The sequence below is a fragment of the Mustela nivalis genome (genome assembly GCF_964662115.1).
Source record: "Mustela nivalis genome assembly, chromosome: 1".
Lineage (NCBI taxonomy): Eukaryota > Metazoa > Chordata > Mammalia > Carnivora > Mustelidae > Mustela > Mustela nivalis.
Window position 1 is genome coordinate 3,523,064 of NC_139020.1, and position 14,977 is coordinate 3,538,040.

Consider the following 14,977-nt stretch of genomic DNA (forward strand, 5'->3'; position numbering starts at 1 on the left):
TGACCCTCTAAGGCCCCATTAAGGCCCCTCTAAGGTCCCCCACCCCACTTAGCCACCCCCGGGGGGGTCAGTCGTCCTGGGGGGGGGGGTCCTCGCCGCAGCCGCGCCCTCCTGCCACTCCACTCCCAGCAGCTCCCCCAGAGAGCCCTGCCCATGGGACCCTAACTAGAATGTTTGGCCTCTCCACACCTGGTGAGTTCCTCATTAAAGGTGCCAGCACTCCACATGCGGAGCTGACGTCCCCCGAGAGGCATTTCCCGGGCACTGGCTTGTGGAAGGCAAGAGAGAGGAGCAGCAAGCAGGTGGCGGGGAGGGGACACGCACCCTCCCGGTCCCCTGAGAATTCCCTGGCTTCGAACAGCAGGGCAGCAGCCTGACCGAAAGGCACCGGTCATCATGGGTGGGGCTGGGGGGGGCTCCAGGGGGCTCCTCTGGGCGGGGGACCTCACAGCAGCAGGGAGCCGGCGGGAAGAGAGTGGCTGTCACAGGGACAAATGGACAGGACCGGGCAGCCCCCACCTTCTACCCCTGGGTCTGGACCCTCCACGCCTAGGTGCCGTGGCCTGAGTCCTCCCCACCACGGGGACCTCTGCCACCCTGAGGAAGAGAGGTGCCCCCAGGCAGCCCTTCCTTGGTGCCCATGGCCCTTGGGGACAAGGAGAGTGGAAAGGGAGGCCAGTGTCCGCAGAGGAAGGGACACCTTAGATCCAGTCCCTGGCGGGACCCCAGGGGACAGCCCCCCACTGAAAGGGCGCCCTCGGGAACCAGTGGGGACTTGGAGCTGGCCGCAGGCTGTGGGCCCTGAGGTTTTTATTGGCAGTGGTGGCCTTGGTGATAGTGGTGTCATTTTACGGCTCATCCCTGTGTGTAACCCTCTGAGCGGGGTCAGTGGGACCTGCCAGCCATCTCTGTCCTCCGTGAGGCTGCTTCGGGGGCCTGTAAAGCCGTGCTCGGGATGACTCAGTGTGCCGAGCCCACACAGCCCTCTGCAGGGCCCGCACCACCACATCCTGCAGCCGCCGGGAGTGGGGGTGAGGGACCGCCAGCCCTGGTGTGCAGCGACCTGGCCTCGGGCCGCCTGGGCACGGGCCACATGGGATGCCCCTCCTGGACCACCGGACAGCGGCTTCGTGCTTTCTGGAGGCAGCAGTCCTCATTTCTAGGGGTGGCCCCTGGAAACTCAGCGGGGGCCACACCCTTCCCACTTCCCCTCTGCAACAGGGGTGGGGGCAGGGAGACCTTCTTGGCGGCTCAGAAACTCATTTTTGATCTCATATTGACTCAAATTGAACCACCACCACCACCACCCACGTCTTCACACAGGCACCCTTTCCCCTGGAAGAGGTCTTCTGGAAAGTTCTCTCCATGGTGAGAGGCTGAGCCCTGAATGTTGCAAAAAGTCCAGCCCCCTGGCTGGGCACAGCCACACTGGTCTCCCAGGCGCCTGCCCCAAGCATCCTCCAAAGAGCCCGTGGAAGAAGAGGATTCAGGGGCCCCGGACAGTTGGTGGGGGGGGCCAGGGGACCTTTCCCTTTCACTCATGGGCACCCGGATGAGGATTTCCATTGAAGGAAGCGTTCAGCTTTTAAAAAGAAAAGATCTTCACCAATACAGACGAGTTTGCAATGCTGGTTCTCAAACAGCTGAAGTTCGCGTTGCTGGAGACCTTTAAAACAGACCCCAGTGCCTCGCCTTTGTCCCAGACCAATTCCATCCCCTTCTCTGAGGACTGCATCCACACGTTTGCGTTTTTAAAGCTGCCCAGGGGCCTCCGGTGTGCAGTCAGGTCTGAGAGCCACTGCTCCAAAACGGGGGCTCCCAAGGGGGCCCCCCAGAGCCTCAGGACCCGCTGGGAACTTGGACTCCACCCCAAGCCGCTGGTCCCGGGAATAGGGGCTGGGCCAGTGACCTGCGCAGGGACAAGCCCTCCAGACGACCCTGATGCTCGCTCTAGCTGGAGAATCATTGCTCCAGAAGGGCTCGGGGTGCCAACAGTGTGCATCCTGAGTCTCACGAGGGGTCCCCGGCCCCCCGCCCACTGGCCACCCCGGACTCACGCAGGACGCAGTAGAGGCCCAGCTGCTCGTAGCCCGCACAGCAGTCGGTCACGTTCCTGGCCTCGGGGACCTCCACGGTCAGGTACCGGGTTCTGTAGACCGTCTTGGGGCATCGCCTCCACGGGATCCACCCACCGCAGGGGGCGTAGGTCACGTGCAACGTCTGGACGGCCTCCACCTTCTGGACGTTTCGGGTCACGCTGGAGTTGCACAGCTGGAAGCTCAGCAGGGAAAGGCCTTTTTCTAGGAGGGGTGAGAGGAGGGATGGAGGAAACAACCAAGAGGAAAACGCCGGAATCAAATCCAGAGAAGGGGCTCTGGGCCAGTCCTCTAGTTCTGCAAGAGCAAGGGAGACCAGACCCTCCCCTCCCCAGCTGCTCCCCACCAGAGTCTGCCCACCGGCCGGCTGAGAGGTCAGGCAATCGCGTGAACTTGGGGGCGTCATGGGTGAACGGGGACCTGCATGCTTAGAAGTCTCCGTGCCGAGCCCGGAGCTCGCCCCCAACCCCGGGGTCATCCATGCTTCCCACCGCCCGGGCGCTGACGGTGCACCAGAGACGAGGCGGGAAGGGACCAAGCACCTAGCGCTTGCACCCCGTTTCCTGCTCTGCGCCCCGATCCCACCAGCTGCAGCTCTGAATCTCCGCGAGCCTCGGGCGTGTCCTCGCGATATGAACATACGACCACCCCCTCCGTACGCATAATAGGAAAGGCTGCCCCGGGCCGGGCTCAGACGGGAACGGCAGCCTTTTGTGGAACAAGCAACCCCTGAAACACACACGAGACGTTCCTAGACGATAAAGCTCGGCCTGACGCGTGCAGCCATCGTCAGAGACGAGAGCACGGCGCCCCACCGAGGACAGCACCCTCCTGCCCGCTGGGTCTCTGTGTCTCCCACCTGGAGCCCCACTGCTGTGCACAAACGCCAACGGCCTCCGGCCCTTTGTCAGTCTGATCACTGGGCTCTCAAGACCCCGGGGCAGCCCCTCCTTTCACTAGCCTGGGGCCTGGGGCATCCCGTCTGCCCCCGGAGCCTCTGTCACCTCGTGTAGCAAGGATTGTCACGGGTGGAATCCTGTCCCTACCCAACCTTCCAAAACTCATGGGCTGAAGTCCTGGAAGGAGGCGTTTGCAGATATCATTAGTTGAGATGAGGTTATAGTGCGTTAGGGTAGAGCCCCTTCCGTGATGCCTGGCATCCTTACAAAAGGGGAAATCTGGACACAGAGACAGACAGGCAAGGAGGGCACAGGCGGAGATTGGAGAGATACCGCCCCCAGCCAAGGAATACCCGGGTTGCCAGCAAAGCCCCAGAAGCTGGGGGAGAGGACGGAGCAGGTTCTCCATCCCAGCCTCAGGAGAAACCAGCCCTGCCTCCATCTCAGACTTCTGGGCTCTGGAGCTGGGAGGAGGCAGATCTGTGCCCTAAGGCCCCAGTCGGAGGTGCTGAGTCAGGGCAGCCCCAGGGAACTTCCCGGCCAGCCCGGGATTCCGCGCACTCGTGGGCTCTTGGTGTCGGATGAAGGGATGGCGTGACCGTCCTTTGTTCCATCAGATGTGTAACCTCTGAGCTCCTGGCTTTACAAAACGATGCCATTCCGGGAGAAGCACCTGTGTTACCCCAGGGAGAAGTGTGTACCCTGGGGAGAAGCTGGGCTTCTGGAAGGAGCTGAGACAGCCGCAGAAATCATCTGCATCACCAACTCCAGCACGGCGCCCGAAGACCCCCTCCCTCGGCCTCACAGCCTCCCCCGAGCGTGCAGAGAGTAAGACTGGGGGCTGGTGACCCTGGGGAGAAGCAGGGCTGAGCCAGCCCCCAGCCCGGGCTGACAAGGGGGCGGTCTGCAGCCTTACTCTGCGCAGAACCGGGGGCTGGATCCCCGAGTACAGAGCAAGCCCACCCCGGAGCCATGGGAGCTGCGGGGCCGCCTCCCCGCTCAGCGCTGCGCTGCCGGGGGTGGATCCTCTGGGAGAGGAGCCGGGGGCTTCCCCTCCTCACCAAAGGCGGGCTGCGGCGAGACACAGGGAGGCCCTCATACTGGGTTGGGGGAGCGGGAAACAGCCCAGAGCTCGGATATCACACGGGGAAGGGACTGGAGAAGTGGGCTCCGTGAGCGTGGCCCCTCACTGTGCGGGACACACAAATCCCGAGCCTTCCTGCTCCGAGAATTTAGGAAGGAGGCTCTGGACTGTGGTTCTCGTCTTCACCTAAGAGGAGCTGCTAACCACGGACGCAGGTTACGTTCCCAGCCCTGGGGAGCCGCTGTCCCCATCCGATCACGACAAGGCCCCGGTGAGCGTCAGCAGAGCCCTCACAAAAGTGCTCACAAAAGTGCATGTGCACACATGAGTGTGCACACACAGGCACACATGCACCTCCTCTGACACTGCATGTGGGACCCGTGTGTTTTGGCTTTTTGCATTCCTCGGGAGGCCACCGGTTCCTCTCCGAGCCTGGCTTCTCGGCGGAGCCCAGAGGAGGTCCTCCCCTTCTGCGGGACCCTCCACGGAGCCCAAAGCATGCGAGTCAGGGGTCCTGGGCTCTGGTCTCAGAGGTGGGAAATAACCCTACGGAGGGAGAGCGACCTGGGGTCAGAAGATCCCCATTCACACCGGCTTCCCGGTAACCAGCTCCGTGATTCATGCCCTCCCAGAGACCCCCTCTTGTCATCTGTCAAACGCTGAGTGCGTCCTGGGATTCAGTAAACGCCCCTGTGCCTGGGAAGGCGGTCCCCGGCATGAAGGGCAGGAAGCCGGGTGACACCGACACCGCCCTGAGCCCCAGCTCCCGGGGTCCCCACGGGCACAGCGAGGGGCTCGGGGGGGACCTCCTGACAGCTCCAGCTCCTTGAGGCTATATGGTTTACACGGAACCCATCACGCAGGAAAAAGCAAAGGGAAGAAATCACCACCAGAGTTCTGCTTGCAGCGGGAAAGACGCAGACCCGGGGCTTCACCGAAGCGGACGGTGGGAGCCGAGTGGATTTGTGCGAATTCCCAGCCGAGTAGGACAGATTTCAAAGGGACGTGATGGCAAAGGTCTCAGGTCTCTGCAGTCTGGGGCTTCAGAAACTGGCCGTGCTCTCGGCAGGACCGCGGGCCTGGCAGAGCTTGGGCAGGCGACCTCGAGGGGTCCCTCACCGCCCCGGGGGTCACTTTTCACCTTCAGGCACCAAAGAGGACACTGGAGGTGGGACCTCCCTTGGGGTCGAGCCGGGTCGAGCCAGAACCCGCGGCAATGGAAATTCAGCCCGCTGCCGGCTGTGCGGCCTGGGGCGAGTCCCTGCCCGCTCTGGGTCTCCCTCCCCTTACTCGCAGCTGGGGACACAACACTCTGAGACTCGAGGCTCGGGAGACTTTGACTGGGACTCTCTAGGAACTCACTCCTCAGCACGGCCTGTGCCGGCAGCACAAATGCAGAGTTCCAGATCCCACCCCAGACCTTCTGACTCAGAATCTGTGCTTGAACCCCGCCCCGAGCCCCCACCCCACCAGCTGACTCAGAGGCACACACGCCTTCTCTTCTGTGGTTACCGGAAAATTCGGCCAGAGGGGACGGAGGTCCCCTCTCAAAGCAGACGCATCTCTGCAGGGCCGCCGTCCCCACGAGACCTGCTCCCAGGACCCCCACTCTTCCGGTATCACCCATGCCGAGCTCCGAGCCCTCACCTGTGAAGCCACTGGCCTGGGTCGGGCCCGCCACGCTGACCAGAGCCAGCAGGGCCAGCCGCAGGGTCCTGAGCATGGTCGGACCGAGGTAGGGCTCTGGGTCTCCTGTGAGCAGCCCTGCAGAGGGGCCTGGAGAAAGGGTCCTTCTGTTCCTGGTGTGCCCAGAGGCGATGGCTTCAGGGCATGTGCTCCAAAGGAACAGTCCCTTATGCCTGCTGGCTGACACCTGCCGCCCCCGTGGCCATGTCCCTCAGGAGACCCGCGGGGCACAGCCCATTCTCTCTCCAGACAGATGGCACCCAACCAGCAGACAGCATCGCCAAGTCCCATCTCACTGTTACGCAGAAAACCCGTTTCAGACCCAAATCTGACTCCCTCCATCAAGGACAAAGTATTCTCTTTCCTTATCGTGGTGATCTGGCTGGAGAACAGCACCACATCAAAGTGGGTCCCGAAAAGCACCCTTCAGCCGGCAGGACAATACAGATCAAAGCCATCGGAGTGTACAGGCCCCTCCAGCCCGCCACCTCCTCCGGGGTCTCGGAGCGGCCCGTTCCTCATCAGCGTCTGACCCCGAGGAGCGTTGAAGCGAGCCGTCGCAGGGGATGGGAACGCAGAGCTTCGCAGAGCCCCAGGCGCCACGTCGCGCAGACGGGGAGACAATTTAAAGTCGACACAGTCCCTCGTAAACCCCATCTCCACGAGCGATGACTCTGTGTGCCTCCGGGAACGTGGGCGCCGTCCCGAGAGGGCCACAGGAGTAAAAGGGAACCCGTGCAGGTGACGGGGGACGAGCACTTTATGTTTGATGTCAGTGGCCCACACGTCACCGGGGACACGGGTCTGTACATCTCCAGTTGGTGGTGCCGCCCTGCTCCCCCGCTGGGTCGTCTTTCACGGCTCGGGGCTCGGAGCCGGAGCGCATTTCTACGGTGAGATGAAGATCTCGTTAGCTCTGCCAAGAAAGCTTTCAAATAAGGTAGCAAAGACCCATCGTGGCTGCGGGGTTCGCGAGAGTTGTTCCCTGTGCTCCAGAGACAAAATAGCCTCCCTGAAGGGACCTTCCAGCTGCTGCGTGTTTCCTCCTCCGTGGAGTAACCGGTAAGCAGACGAACAGGGCATTTGCGTGGTTAGTGGTTAAACGAGAGTCTCCAGGACGAGAGGAAAAAAACAAGGAGCTGCAAAGCCTCACGCAGCCCAGGGGGGCTCGGCACGGGCGTCTTGGAAAGTCTGCAGGACAGGATTGACTCACAGACTGTGCCGTGATTTTAAAAAATTTTTCAATAAGAGAAGAATGCATTTTAAAGATATCACATAATATTCAAGAAAATAGGCTTTAATCAACACTAACAATAAACAGGAAAGTATTGTAATTTAGGTCAGCCTGAGCATTTAGGAATATGACATGAATCCGTATTGCAACATTCTATGGTCTTATTTCTTAGAACTCCGGCTATTATAGAAGCCCATGAATGCTTCTGTGAAGTCTGAAGGTGCGATTAAGGGTGATATCATCGAGTTGAAATCGGTTCTGTGCCCTGGTTTTTCTCACCTTTAGAACTAGTCTAGGAAGTAGGTCCCTTGTGCCCATTGGTCAGATGAAGAAACTGAGGGTCAGAGAGGCTGCCTAGCCTGTGGCCGGGACATTCAACCCCGAAGCCTGAATTCCTCACAGTCCACCCCCCACCCCCACCGTCGGGCCACGGTTCCAACCAAGCGAGCGTCCGGCCAGACGCACAGAGAGCACAGCCGGCTCCGACGTCTTTCCAGCACCGCACGTCACCTTCACTCGGAAGCGTCCGTAAAACGTCGTCATATCATGCTTTCCCTTAATATTAAAACTCACATGATTAAAAAACACTCTCGAAAGGGACCATCCGTTGCTCGCTTGGTCCTCCCTACACCGCCTTCCCCTACAGGTGCACCAGGAAAACGTGTGTTGTTTCAACTTCACCCACGCTGAGGTCTCCCCTCCGGTTCCTGCCGATGCGTCCTTTTCTGTACGGCGGCCGCAGGGTTCTCCCGCACATTTCTTCTCGGTGGAAACGCTCTGAGGAGGAAATGACCCCGCCCTGTAACCCAGCGGGGAGAGGGCGGCCCTCCCGGGTGTCAAGTTCGTCACTTCCCAGGAGTATCTGTCCGGCAGCGTGCCCTCCCGTCCCCTCTCCTCACGCGGGGTCTCCGTGCAGAAAACCCGGGGTCTCGCCCAACAGTCTCCAAGAACCAGGGATCTGGGGCAGCCGCGGGTGCGGTGATGCTCACTCGCACACACGCACTCGCTCACGTGCGCATGCAAACACCTGGAGTTCTGTGCTGTCCTGTGTACACACTCACTCCCATGCAGACACACTCACACTCGGGCGTGCATCCATAGTGCAAATGTGCACCTGCTCAGACATTCTCACCTGCGTGCATGCACATGCATGCGCTCGCAGCCCACACTCACATGTGCGAGTGAGTACGCATGAGCTAGCTGCTTGCACACTCACACCCGTGTATGTAATGTGTGTACACACTCACACGAGCTCGCAGCTCACACTCATATATGTGTGTACAGACATGCTCGGCTGCTTGCACACGCACACCCTCGCGTGTGCGCACACACACTCACACATGCTTGTGCTCACGCTCTCGTGTGTGCAAATGCAGATGTGCTCTGCTGCTTGCACACTCACACACCCGTGTGTGTGGCTGCACACACAAGCAGCCAGACACAAGCCCACAGGACGAGGCTGTATTTCTGTCCCCAGAGCATGTCTCCGAGGACATGACCCCGTCTCTGCTCTCGGTGACGGTGTGGCCGCTGGGCTCTGCCTGCTCTGTCCCCCTGCAGGAAGGTGGTGAACAAGCTGACCTCAGAAGGGTTCCGAGATCAGTGGTCCTGCGCACAGCAGATGCACTGGAAAATCACGTCTGTCATTACCCTACAGCCACACGTATGTGCCCCAGCACTGTCCTGGGACATGGCAATTGTGTCCCAAGGGATGGATGTGAGCGGCCATAGAGGAGGGGCTCACTGCTGGTCTAGGGCAGGGATGACTCCGGTGGCATCACTCACTGCTCGCAGCCCCCGTTCTAGAATCCTGCTCGACGTGCAGCCTTGGCAATGACCACCCAGCCGGTGAGCAGGCCGGGAGGTGCCGTGCTGTTCCCTGCCTTGCCCGGCCTCAGGTTGGGGGGTGAGCGCAGCGAGAGGCACAGGGACAGGGCTGTCCCAGGGCGTGGGGACCCACAGTGAGCCCTGTGCCCAGAGTCCCGGCTGCTGGGGGGCTCTCCTTATCATTGGTGTGGTCTCTTTACGGTCCTGGAACTACACACAGGCATGGGCCTTTTGGTTTTGGTTTTGTTCTTTTTTTAAAAAAAGATTTTATTTATTTGACACAGAGGGAGAGATCACAAGTAGGCAGAGAGGCAGACAGAGAGAGAGGGGGTAGCAGGCTCCCTGCTGAGCAGAGAGCCCGATGCAGGGGTTGATCCCAGGATCCTGGGATCATGACCTGAGCCGAAGGCAGACCTTTAACCCACGGAGCCCCGCAGGCACCCCAGACATGCACAGTTTTTATCTTCGTCTTTTCTTCCTGTAACGTGTAGCTTTGCAAATCCTCAACATCGTAAAATCATAGCATAGAGGGTTTGGGACCCCTTCTCCACATTCCGCTTTGGTAACTGTTGCCCTCCGCGCGGGCTCGGGGGGAAGGGAGGGTCTAGCACAGCATCGGGACGCTGTCCACAAGCCCACAGGAGCATGCGGGACACACGGCTCCTTTGACTTCGAGCCAGAGCAGTTTGGACTCAGGAGAAGCAGCCCCACCCCACGCAGGTGCCCTGAGCCCCTGGGGATGTGACTGCAGGGGGCTCTGGGGGACGAGCTGCGATGGCTGTCAGAGGTCCGCAGAAGACTGCGAAGGCTGACGACGGTGCACATCTCAGCTGGGTTTCACGGCCCGGGGCACTCACAGTGGCATGAGGAGGGAAGCAGCCAGACGTCCTGGGTCCGCCTCTGTTTTCCCAACAACCAGATGGCTTTATCATCAGTGCGTCTCTGGGCCTCAGCTTCCCCATCTGCAGAATGGGAATAACCGTGCCTTCCCGTTTAGAGTGCATGAATGTCTTCTGATTTGGTCAGGACCCATGTATAGGAAAGCAGCGTATGGAAAAACGGGGTATGAAAAAGCCTTCTAGAACCCCAGTGTGATTCTGAAGGTCTGAGACCCGGGAGAGGCAAGGACGGAGTTCCCATCGGAGGCCCCGCAGGCCCCAGACCCAGGAAAAGCCACGTTTCCGTCTGAGGTCAAAGGAGGAGAAACCGTGTCTTAATCCAAACGTAGTCAGGCAGGAGAAATTCTCTCTTACTTAGGGGAGGGTCAGCCTTCGTTCTATGCAAACCTTCAGCTGATTGGATGAGGCCCACCTCTGCGTGGAATGACTGTGTGCTTCACTCTGTAGGAACTGCCAACATCCTGGAGAGTGCTGTGAAGGGAGTAAACCTGGCAATTCACAGACCTGTACCCCCGGGGCGAATAATACATTATATGTTAATAAAAAAATAAAAAATTTAAAAATAATAAGGAGATAGAATTCACATACAACACCAAAAAAAAAAAAAAAAAAAAAAAGCCAACATCCACCACCAACCCAGGAAAAGGGCTCAGGATCTCTGGGGAGGGAGGGACCCCCTTTCTTGAAGGCACTAGGGGAATTTCAAGGGGCAGCAAGGCTGACAGCCCCTGACCCAGTCCATACTCCGGGCAGTTCGCTAATAACGAGACGTTAGTGAGGTGCCCTTAGTCATGGGACATCACCGACGAGTCCAAGTTCTAACCCCTGGTGCGTGTGAACTTATTTGAAGAGAGAGTCTTTGCAGATAAGATCAACATGCAGGTCCTGGGATGAGATCCTCCTGGATTTACGGCGGGTCTGGTTCTGGTGACAGGTGTCCTCCTAAGAGAAGGGGGGTGAACTGGAGACACACAGACGGGAAGGCCGTGGAAGGACAGAGGCACGGGTCGGAAGGACGCGTACGCGAGCCCGTGCCGCTGGCAACATTGGCGACGGGACGAGGCAAGGAAGGAGCCTCCCTCGGAGCCTCCAGGGGAAAGCGGCCCTGCCCACATCTTGGTTTCAGACTTCTGCCTCCAGACGTCGAGAGAACAAAGGTCGTGGGTTTAGGCCCCCAGTCCGTGGGGCTTGGTTCCGGCAGCTGCGGGACGTCCGTGCGCCCCACTGGGCAGAGCCTGGCCCGCCTCTATCGCGCCCCCGGAGGTCCTCTTCCCACCACCGCCTTTGCCCTCTGCCCCATCCCCCGTTCCCCAGCCCTACTAACCCCCGGTTCCTGCAGAGATGTTTGGGGAGAACAGTAAGAGACGGTACGCGCGGGATCTGCGGGTGGGTGACCACGTCGGGGCCTCAGCAGCGTGTCCTCCGATGGAAACAATACGTCGGTTCCCACGCCTTCCAGACTCGGGCTCTCTGCCCTCCCAGGGCTCTAGGAAAGCCTTCAGGAACTCCTCTAGGTGATTACCATCCATCTACGGTGAGCAGTGAGGGCTTTCAGAGAGAGCCGTCCTGGTCCTGCGGCCTTCCTCCCAGCTGGAGGGTGTGAGTTCAGCACGGCAGCCTGAGCAGGGCCTGAGGGGAAAGTGCCAGAACTCCCAGCGTGGGGCAGCCCAGCCCCGACCCCAGCCCCAGCCTCCCTGCCTCCCTGCCTGCCGCAGCCCCTAAAGGTCGCAGGTCGAAGGCAATAGCATTTCTTCCAAAAAGAGATTTGTCCGGAAAGCAACTAGCATGCGCGTGGAGGACTGGCTGTGCAAGCCCCAACCCCCAGGAGGGCTGCATTTCCAGTCGGGAAGTCGTGAGGTCGTGAGGGTGTGACCCTGATCCCACAGCAGTGGTGTCCTCATGAGAGGGGACACCAGAGCTCCCAGTCTCTCTCCCCCTCTCTCTCCGTCACACCAGGACACAGCAAGAAGGTGGCCCTCGGCCAGCCAAGACGAGTCCTCTCCAGAAACCCAACCTGCAGGACCCTGATCTCGGACGCCCGGCCTCCAGACCCCGGAGATGGCGCCTTTCTGTTCCTTGAGTCTCTCAGGCCGTGGCCTCTTGTCACTGCAGCCCACAGCTGAGTACGGAGCGATTTAAGGAGCAAGTGACACTGGTGACAGGAAACACCCGTGCCCTCGGTCTTGTGGGCTCGGGGAGATGCAGCCAGAGATGGGCTCAGAGCCTCTGGGTAGAGGCTTGGAAGTTCCCAAGAACAAAGCCAGAGCCGGCCTCGGAGGGGCCACGAGCACACGCTGTCAGCCTCTGCGGGAGCGTCCCACTCCCTCTCTCCCCGCGAGCCGCTCCGGGCCCAGGATGAGAGCAGCCCTGGGGGTCACAGGAAGCTTCTGGGGACACGTGTGGGGCCGGGGGGCGGGAGAAAGCGCGGTCACTGTCCTTACCAGGGCAGCCCTGTGCCTTCTCCCCCGGGCACATCCGGCCCTGCTGGTGCGGCTCCTGGAAGGGCTTGGCCGGAGGCAGGAAACGGAACGGGGACAGGAGGGGCTGCGGTCTGTGCAGAGACTCAAAGCTACAGGAGGAAGAGAGGACAAGACAGACAGACAGCACAAGTCACACTGTCCTAAGTGTTGGCTCTTTGCGGGGACACCTGCTTGCAGAATCCGCGTCCCACCTGCTCACGCATCCATCCCCGGGCCGTCCACGTGCGCCCTCCAGCCCCCCCACACCGGGAACGCAGCCATGGCCGGGGCTGACCCAGACTCGGAAAGCCGTCCAGTCTGCTGTGGGTTCCGTCCTGTCCCCAAAGGGAAATGTCCAAGCCTCCCCAGGTGGGTGCGAGACAAGGTCTTTGCGGATGATGCTGAGTAAGGAGGTGGCTATGGCTCGAGGGGACCTCAATCCGGTCGGACCGTGTCCTCCTAAAAGAGAACCGCGGACACCCAGCCACACGCAGAGGGAAGGCTGTGTCCCCCGCAGAGGCACGGACTGGAAGGATGACCCTGCGGGCCCCGGGACAGTAGGACAGAAGCCACCACAGAAGGGAGCGCGGCCCATGACGCCCGGATGGGGGGCTTCAGGCCTCCAGGCAGCGAGAGGACCCACTTGTGTTGGTTTGAGCCCCCAGCATGCGGCGCTTTCCCCAGTGGCTCCCGAGGTCTACGATGCAGAGGACAGACCCTGAACAAGCTCACAACAGGCTGTGTCCCCCCGGTCGAGAGCTCAGACCCGTGGGGAGCGGGCGCAGCCTGCGAAGGCCCTGGGCAGGGAGCGGGCTTCCTGCAAGGACCGGTCTGGGCAGGGACGGTCCCCGAGGCTCCGAGGGAGCAGGTGTGGCCCCCCCTCCCTTCTGGGGAGCATCTCCCCCGGCACCTGTGGTGAGGGGCTGACCCCTCAGAGCTGCGAGATGGGGCCTCCGGGTCCCTCCGGGCCGGGTCGGTTTCAGCAGGTATCTGGGTCAGATAATGAGGCCTGTTAAGCCCCGGAATGCCTTATCTAGAGGCTGTGACAAGGCATTGCTGGCACCAAGGGGACCGGCATGAGGAGGTGGGGTACCCCCCCACGCCCCTGCGGCCCCCCCGAGGGGCACACCCCCCCGCCCCCTGGTGCACAGTCTGAGCATGGCCTCACCAGGGGGCGGCTTTGGTTCCAGGCAGCAGCACGCGGACCAGAGGAAACGGGGCCGGTCTAGAAGAAGAGGAGAAAGACTTTCGGGGGCCCCTGGGCTCGTGATCCAGCCCTACCCCCGGACTCTACTCCCTTCCCTGGGCTGTGTCCTCGTCTGCACACAGGGAGCACTGCCCCTCACAGCGGCCCTGAACACAGGACTGTGTGCCTCGTCAAGGCTAGTCCTCGCTCCCTCCTTACCAAGCTTAAGGACAAGAGTGACCGTGATTGTCAACTCCAGTCACTCTCCATGTGGGGGACCCACTGGCCGAACGGACTCCGCGCACAGGTCACCTGGGGACAGACAGGCAGGCAGCAGGGGCCACGCCGCACCAGATGGGAGCCGGCCAGTGCTAGGGAGCCGTCCGTCCCCGCTGGGGAAGCAGGCAGGGAAGGCTTGGCCTGCGCTGGGCCCGGGGGACGGGTGGCGGGCCTCAGGGAGGTTGGCCAGTGGAGGCAGGGCTGGCCCTGGGCCCAGAACCTGCTGACCCTGAAAGGGAAATGACCAGGGCTGTCGCGGGAGAGCACGGGCCGTGGAGTGGACGGTCACGATAGAGCACAGACAGACGCAGAGCCGTGCAGCAGGAACTGGGTCCAGGGTCCAAGCCAGCCTGAGGTCGGAAGCCGAGGTCAGGTCGCACAATTGGGGCCGGGCCTGGGGGGGCCCATCAGGTCAGCGTTGGGCCGACAAGGAAGCAAACATCAGTCCAGCTGGCCCCGGGGGGAAAGCAGATTTCTGCCTCGCCTTCCTGCCCTGCCTCCGAGGCGGCCCCATCCCTTTCCCTCTGGGTGTTGGCCCCTCTGTCCGTTGTCTCCATGTGCGTATTCCTCATTCCTGCCTGAGAGACGGTGCCAACACCAGGGGGGCCTCGTGGCCAAGGCTGCCTCCTCCTGGTCCCCGGCCAGTGCCAAGCATACAGTAGTACTTGTTGACTGAGTGGCCTTGGGTCAATCGTCCTGGTCACGAGGGGGTCGTCAGAAGAGAGGTGGCCTTCCCCTACCTCCATTTCCGAGGGCGACTGATTTTGGGATACCCCGACAGCCACGGTCCCCAGAACAGACAGGAGCACTGTGGCGCGCAGGCTCTGCTGTGGCCCTTCGGGCGTCGTCCCCTTCCCTGGGAGACCCCAGAGGGGGAAGCCCCTTCCCGGCGCGTTCCTCACCGGCTTGCTGACTGGGGAGTCCAAGGGCGAACGGAGTCCCTCCCAGCTGGGAGACCAACGCTCAGCGGGGCGCCGGCCTTAAAAATAGACTTACATGTAATCTTACTAGGCATTTTATTTTATTTAAAAAAAAAAAAGATTTTATTTATTTATTTGAAAGCAAGATCACCAATAGTAGAGAGGCAGGCAGGAGGGGGGGTGGGGGAGGCAGGCTCCCCGCCGAGCAGACCCTGAGATCATGACCTGAGCCAAAGGCAGAGGCTCAACCCACTGAGCCACCCAGGCGCCCCTCTTACTATGCATTTTAAATTCTCACGGGGGTGGCAAGTCCCTCCACACTACCTTTCCCTTCCCTCCAACACTTTACAATCCCAGACCCAGGAAAAGCGGCCGGGCTGCCTCCCAGGACAAGGGCAGCTGGAAGCC

At 60.9% G+C, this 14,977-nt stretch overlaps 1 protein-coding gene and 1 long non-coding RNA gene across 3 annotated transcripts in view; both read right to left on the reverse strand.

Moving 5' to 3' along the window:
* The window catches only part of UMODL1 (uromodulin like 1), a gene marked incomplete at its 5' end in the record, with an annotated part of 57,717 nt that extends 51,915 nt beyond the window's left edge, over nt 1-5,802 (reverse strand). The window contains 2 exons of the mRNA XM_082695179.1: nt 2,058-2,300; nt 5,727-5,802. Coding sequence (XP_082551305.1) covers nt 2,058-2,300; nt 5,727-5,802 — 319 coding nt within the window. The remainder of the gene's footprint in view (nt 1-2,057; nt 2,301-5,726) is intronic.
* Nucleotides 5,803-11,255: 5,453 nt separating this feature from the next.
* On the reverse strand, nt 11,256-14,664 carry LOC309870416. Of its 2 annotated transcripts, none has more exons than XR_014314568.1 (3): nt 13,590-14,664; nt 12,167-13,409; nt 11,256-11,354 (listed from the first exon to the last, which is right to left on the reverse strand). It is a non-coding gene; the product is annotated as an uncharacterized lncRNA (long non-coding RNA). The 2 variants fall into 2 exon arrangements; XR_014314569.1 differs by having other exon boundaries at nt 12,167-12,294; nt 12,397-14,664.
* Nucleotides 14,665-14,977: the final 313 nt, after the last annotated feature.